This window comes from Plenodomus lingam (genome assembly GCF_022343315.1).
Source record: "Plenodomus lingam strain CAN1 chromosome Unknown contig_13, whole genome shotgun sequence".
NCBI lineage: Eukaryota > Fungi > Ascomycota > Dothideomycetes > Pleosporales > Leptosphaeriaceae > Plenodomus > Plenodomus lingam.
The window spans coordinates 160272-166832 of NW_027093931.1; the positions used below are offsets into that span (position 1 = coordinate 160272).

General features: G+C 48.1%; 3 protein-coding genes across 3 annotated transcripts; 1 reads left to right on the forward strand and 2 right to left on the reverse strand.

Annotated features, from left to right (window-relative positions):
* Positions 1-1288: 1288 nt before the first annotated feature.
* On the reverse strand, positions 1289-1939 carry IAQ61_001640 (uncharacterized protein; the record flags this gene model as incomplete). The annotated part of the gene is made up of 2 exons (XM_066095187.1): positions 1289-1757; positions 1809-1939. 2 exons carry the CDS (start codon positions 1937-1939, stop codon positions 1289-1291), a joined length of 600 nt encoding a protein of 199 aa, XP_065954671.1.
* Positions 1940-2275: 336 nt separating this feature from the next.
* IAQ61_001641 (uncharacterized protein) lies at positions 2276-3484 on the reverse strand. Its single transcript, XM_066095188.1, has 2 exons — positions 2825-3484; positions 2276-2770 (listed from the first exon to the last, which is right to left on the reverse strand). Exons 1-2 carry the CDS (start codon positions 3194-3196, stop codon positions 2339-2341), a joined length of 804 nt encoding a protein of 267 aa, XP_065954672.1. The 5' UTR covers positions 3197-3484; the 3' UTR covers positions 2276-2338.
* Positions 3485-3891: 407 nt separating this feature from the next.
* On the forward strand, positions 3892-6561 carry IAQ61_001642 (uncharacterized protein; the record flags this gene model as incomplete). Its single annotated transcript, XM_066095189.1, has 6 exons — positions 3892-4072; positions 4123-4156; positions 4209-4791; positions 4851-6087; positions 6149-6282; positions 6386-6561. 4 exons carry the CDS (start codon positions 3892-3894, stop codon positions 5400-5402), a joined length of 1350 nt encoding a protein of 449 aa, XP_065954673.1. The 3' UTR covers positions 5403-6087; positions 6149-6282; positions 6386-6561.

Below are 6561 nucleotides of genomic sequence, written 5' to 3' on the forward strand. Positions count from 1 at the left end.
ACTTTTACACTTCCAAGACTATGTAGAAGCAATTGCAGCCAACTCAGGGCATTTCCAGTATAAGTTTCTGTCGAGATTTTACGTATCTAAAGCCAGAATATTGATACGTAGTCTTGTTGAAGCGGGCGTGAGGGATGAGAGGAGATGTGTAGTGAGAGCTCAGAACATTGCGAGCGGCGAATGGAGAACAGATCAATAACCAATTGACGACAACATGGTCCCGACTATCAGTAAACAAGACTAATCAGGCTCTTCATGAGGGGTAACCAAACTTGCATGAGCTCTAAAGCACCAGTAACTTGTTTTGCGAATAGGATGGAAGCTAGAATCAGATTGAGAGTAGCAGAACGGGACGTTGAAGTGTAACTGCACTAATTCATGCACTCTCTTTCAAAAGCATCATATGGTGAACAAAGCGCTTTACTTGGAGAACGCAAGTCCAACACAAGCGCAGTTCGAATGTGAAGATCAATGCTTGTTAGTCGACACTGCACACAAAGATGAAGGTGTACCAAGCATGTCCGTATATGCTAATTGACAAATGGGCGGCGCTCACCACTCAATCAATGCCGCTATCTGAAGCGCGTACCAGTTGCGTGTACCACTTATTGGGACTTTATTGATATGGTAGACTATCCTGTCGAAAACTATCAAGCAGTCAGCGCGTCCACATGCTGGCGTCGCAGTCGAAGTAGCTACACATACCTATCACAGATATTCAATACTTATGTGTCCGCGATATATCCATGGCCAAATACTTTTGTCTTCTCGCAAAAATTGTGATCTGAGCAGCCTACGGGTGCTGCTGGTTGGTCGATGCCTAGCACACAAGCACTACCACATTAATTGTTGTCGTTGAGCAATTTCTTTGGCACGACTCGTAAGCTACCACTCAACACATGATGTCCTGGTGACGCTATTGGATGTGCTGCTATGGTTCGGGTTATCGCAGGTACCAAGGAGACGTTGGAGCGACGATGATATCATGTGGGGGCCAGGTCATAGTACTTACCTACGGTAGCGGATGGCGGATACCTAGTTCCGATCCCGCAAAGCCCTGGCAGGCGGCTTTTCTGCGCTTTATGTTTCAACGTCTCCTGCCACTCTGCACTTACTCTTACTGTAGCAATTCTCTTGTAGCCTCACGTTGCATTCATCAACATGCTCTGTCAGGCAAAAGAATCTATTGTTACTAGTATCGAGGGTATCTAGGCCCCAATATGCCTCACCACAGTTTCTCCCGCGCTTTTAGTATATACTACCGTCATCAGCCAGACGCCTGCCCTGTCTATCGGCGGACCATTGGGGTACGGTTGTACGGAAAGCCCATGCTCTCCCGAGCGATCATACGCTCCTTGATGAGGTCCTCTGTGACCTGACGCGACTCCGGGCAAGTGCTTAGCGAGGGCAAGAATTGCCGGTCGAACCATTGGTCCGCCCGATGCTGTTCGCCGTATGTCTTCATGCAGTCTCTGAAGCTATAGTTACTGTCCCAATCCAAGGGAGGTCCGGGGGGTGCGGTGGGATTTAGAGCGACGGCGTTGATAGCTGGCGCTGGAGCTTGGATGGGGGAAGGCTGTGGCTTTGAAGAGAGTTTGAACAGCTTCAGTGGGATTGCTCCGTGGCACCTTGCCTCTTCTACGTCGTGCTGCTTTGCTTTGCGACAGTGGCGACAGGCGAACACGAAGATGATTGCAGCCACGATTCCTGCGACGGCCAATCCCGCTGCTAGGAGGTAGTACCAGTTTCCATGAAGCCTATAGATATCAGTCATGAGGCCCATGGGAACTTGAAGAGGCTTAGCTTACCATGTTGCTGGTGATTGAACACCCAGTGAAGGCATATGCGTTGCCGCGTATACTCCATCTTGGCTGATGATAGCTACTGTCTGTGCTGCGAACAGAAAGAGGAGAAGGCAGGTGATGGTCGAAAGGTGCATATTTGTAGATGAACCTGAGTGTTTTGAAGAGGAATTATGGTCGTACTTTCAAACAAGTTGAGTGAGTGGAGGTGATAGAAGGCTCGGTCCTCTGAAAAAGGCTTTGGGCGAGCAAGTGGAGGAGCTCACTGCGTGAAGTACTAGCGCGTTCATTGCTCTTCGAGAATCAGGTCCAAGCTCCTGTTTTGCCTGCCTTGCAGTGGCCAATCATTCACTGATCACTGCCGTCTCTATTGTCCTTCGCGTTTGCACACAGCACCGGTCTGTGCTGACTCCATTCGCAAACGATAACCGTAATAGCAAGGGAAAAGGTGGAGAACTTGAAACGGTGATATATAATTGTCTCGTTCAAATGTACAGTAATGTGGCTACAAACGCTATCGAGTGATTTCATCGACCTTAGACAATGTTCTTGGTCTTTCCTGGCTCAAGCCACCGGACGTATTGTGATACACCTGCTTTTTCGAATGCCTTCCGCAGGTCTTCACCATTCTCTGTGAAGTGCGTCCATGACTCATAATGCATAGGAACCAAAATTTCTGCCCCAATATCACGGAATAAGCGTGCCGCCTGTTCACCGCCCATGGTGATTTGAATGGGCTCGGCATCGGGCGCCGTAGCCACCCAAGCAGCTCCAACGTTGAACAATGCAATCTTGATGTGGAATCTCTTGCGCATCTCAGCCAGTTCTTCGGTGTACACGGTGTCTCCGGAGAAGTAGATAGCATTTGGAAGTCCATCTGTTTTGCCAAAGTCTGGGGTGGTGACGATGAGGCCTACACATTCATGACCGGGGTAATGGACACAAGGGGTTGCAGTAATCTCAAAAGGCTAACCATTGAGTCAGTGTTGCGGCTAGACTATCGCACTCCTACGAATGCTTACCTTTCCCGCAATCTTGCAAGACATTGACTTCCAAGGCTTCAATCCGTGTACAGCAGGCCGAGGTGCTAGGTTCTTCGCACCATCTGGAGTTGTAAAAACTCTCCGACCGTCAAGCAGGCGCCGACCAAGGTCATCCAAGTTGTCCGCGTGGTTCTCGTGGCTAAGCAATACTGCATCAATGACCGGCAGATTGTGCAATTCCATAGCTGGGTCCTCGAAGTTCTCTAGCATCTTTCCATCGTTTCGAGGCCATTGATTGCCCACCTTCGAAAAGAAGGGATCTGTGATAAAGTTGACATCGTCAACACGGAGTATGGCGGTGGCGGTGCCAATGTGAGTGATGTCCACCTTGCTTTTCCAAGTGGACGTCATGTTGAAGAAGTTGTAGGGCTAGTGTTTTTCGAGGTAAGTTGGAAAGTTGTGTTGCTCGAGAAATTGCTTCTGTTGAAACTTCTGAGGAGACAATTTGATTTGTGAGACATACGATAGGTAAGGACTAAATATCAACAAACGTTGGGCGATGCTTACTCAAGAGCAACGTCGTCTTCTTATATGACCTCATCGATTGGTAATTGGGATGCGTTGCAACAAAATTTGGTAAGCAAAGATCAAGGGTTCCAGTAGCGGCATATATTACGGTACCTCCCAGAAACTTTCAAGCCACAGGGATTGCAACACATTGAAATATCCAGAGAAGAGGTTTGTTTCAGTGAAATCTATGGTGATGACATAATAATCTTGGCGGAGTTAGCTGACAAAAAGGGCTAGCCTCGAACTTCCGCATTCGACTTTGGATGTTCCCCAACAGCAATTCTTCGCCGATTCTTCAAAAAGCTTGATTAGTTTGCCAGCGCAATCCGAAAAGCCATACACAGGTAAGACAGTCAATTCTCATCCGCTGACTAATTCTATGGATATCCCGTATCCTGAAAATGTCGCGTTTCCTGATTGGACAGCCACCTGTGGGACCGTGAAATGTCGCCAGGGTGCTCGACATAAAGTACTTATAAGCCCCGGCTCCGTCCATTCGAATTTGAGCAACGCACTTTAATCACGACAAGTAAAAAATGACGTCGTCTTCAAATCCCGAGAAATCAGTCTTCCCAACTTCTCTGCCATCGCCTCGACATGAAGGTACAGAGGCAGAGTACGAGAGAGAAATTAACCAGATGGCCGTCACCACACCCTCGGACATGAGCAGTAACGACGAGAAGCCGCCTGATGGAGGGCTCAAGGCATGGCTAGTTGGTACAACTTGTTCCCAAAGGTTTTGACGATAACTAACCTTGAGACTGAAGTTGCTTCTGGGTTCTTCATTATCATGAACACTTGGTACGACGTCACAATCAGACATCATTGGACTTTGCCAACTAACTTACGATAGGGGTGTATTTGTGTCCTTTGGTGTCTTCCAGTCGTACTATATCACTATGCTCCAGCGCGACCCCTCGGACATTTCTTGGATCGGCTCATTTGAAATCTTCCTTCTCTTCTTCCTCGGCATACCAGTCGGTCGACTCACGGACGCAGGGTACTTTCTACCTCTGGTTATAAGCGGCGCATTTATGACAATCTTCGGCACCTTCATGACATCCTTGTGTTACACGTACTGGCAACTGTTCCTAGCACAGGGAGTTTGCATCGGCATTGGAAACGGGCTATTGTTCGCTCCAACTATGGCTGTCGTCTCAACATATTTCCACAAGAAACGGGCGTTGGCAATGGGCATCGCAGCATGCGGAAGTGTCACTGGAGGTCTCATTTTCCCCAGCATGGCGAGGACATTGCTACCAACTATTGGATTCGGCTGGACGATGAGGGCAATTGGATTCATCCAACTTGGCACCCTGACTCTGGCCATCGCATTCATTAAACCAAGAGTTGCCCCAACCACTTCTACTCTTTTGGTCGACTGGCCAGCGTTCAAAGAGAGCGAATACACGTTGTATGCCATAGGATCTTTTCTTGTAAGCACTTGCATCATCCACGGCTTCACCATAAGGAAACCAACTGACGTGCGCGCAAGACTTATACGGGTGCTTTTGTGCCTTTCTTCTATGTCGCTAGCTATGCTCGGCAGATTAGAGGACTATCCTACGAACAATCTCTCGACCTTCTTCTGGTTCTGAATGGTGTAGGGATCTTGGGCCGCCTAATCCCTAGCTTCCTGGCGGACCGTTTTGGCATGCTGAATGTCTTCACTTTGATGGTGTTCTTCAGTTCAATGTCCATTTACACTTGGATCGCTGTTTCCTCGACTACCGGACTATACGTATGGACCGTCTTTTACAGCCTTTTCTTTGGTGGCATCCAGGCCTTATCTCCAGCAGCACTGGCGTCGTTGAATTCGGACTTGTCCAAACAGGGAATACGCATGGGAATGAATTACAGCGTTCTTAGCTTTGGAGCATTGATAGGAACGCCTGTTGCCGGGGCACTAATCTCTGGAAGCAACGGCAGTTACACTGGAGCTCAGATATTTGCTGCAAGCTGTCTCGGTGCTGGTGCGATAACTTTTGCCTTGGCCAGAGAATGCAAGAGACGGAAAACTGCCGGCAGCTTGTGGGTCAAGCTATAGATATCAAAAGTACGGAGTGAAGCTACATTGAACACATTCCATGGCCTGAAGGCGTTGATGTCTGTCAAGAGCGGTGGCAAAGATGGCACATTTGAACTATATCACCTATTCACCTCGTCTTTTTGCTCATCTGCGTGTGACAAGCCCCCCACATCCTTTTGGGTAACTACGGCAGGACCTCCCAGCTCGCTTACCTAGCTCAAGAGGCTAAGGTGGTCTGTAGGCGACTCGCTACGGTACTCCTTCCTAAAGCAACCCTGCCCACTGGAAACGAAACTCACCTCCAAAATCTTGTCTACCAATCTCCTTAATTCATTCTTTCCTCATGGATGATGCATTATTACCTATTGACTGAAGCACAAGAGATGCTACAGCGATACTACGCCAGCATAGCATGCTCTCTGCTCACTGACATGCTCGATGTACCGTACGTCATGATGAAAGAAGATTATCCCGGTTCATAACTAGCCTGGATACTGCGAACTTCGGCTTGAGCACCACCAACGGTACGCCCGAAGACTGTCAATACAGTTAGGGTCATGCACTCGGCAAGGTGCTTCTCACTCACGCCGTGACCGGTTTCATCTATCAATCACGACACTCATATCAATCAATTGAAGCTTTCTTCTTCCCTATCTTGACTGTATTCCTTCATCCCAATCTTGATTGTATTCGCTCATTCCATGTACGTGAGAGTCATGTCTAAAATCCCCTTCACCAAGATGAAAGCTTACAACTCGCTGTAGGTACACTACAACTTTTAAATCTTTCAAAGGTACTCTCCCGGACGGAAGGAGGCTGGCAGGTGCGCACGCAAAATAATCACGCAGATCCTTTATTGAGTTATGACGCATATACTCGGTGTGGGATTTCCATTGACGTAAGCTTCTGGTAGAGACTGATCTGTGCAACATCTTTAAGCTCCAAACAGGATCAAGGGAGTTGATACACCTTACACCCTATTACTTCTAACTCTTCAATAGATACACCCCAGATGGGCGGTCGCCTACAGCAACTCGCCATTTCCTGCACATTATGTCGGCAACTTTGGTGAAGAGATCGGGAATACATGTCTCTAAGGGCCTGGCTTGCGAATATGTCGGTGGCGATATACAGCACATCTCAGCCATACATATCACCGTATCAATTTAACATTGAG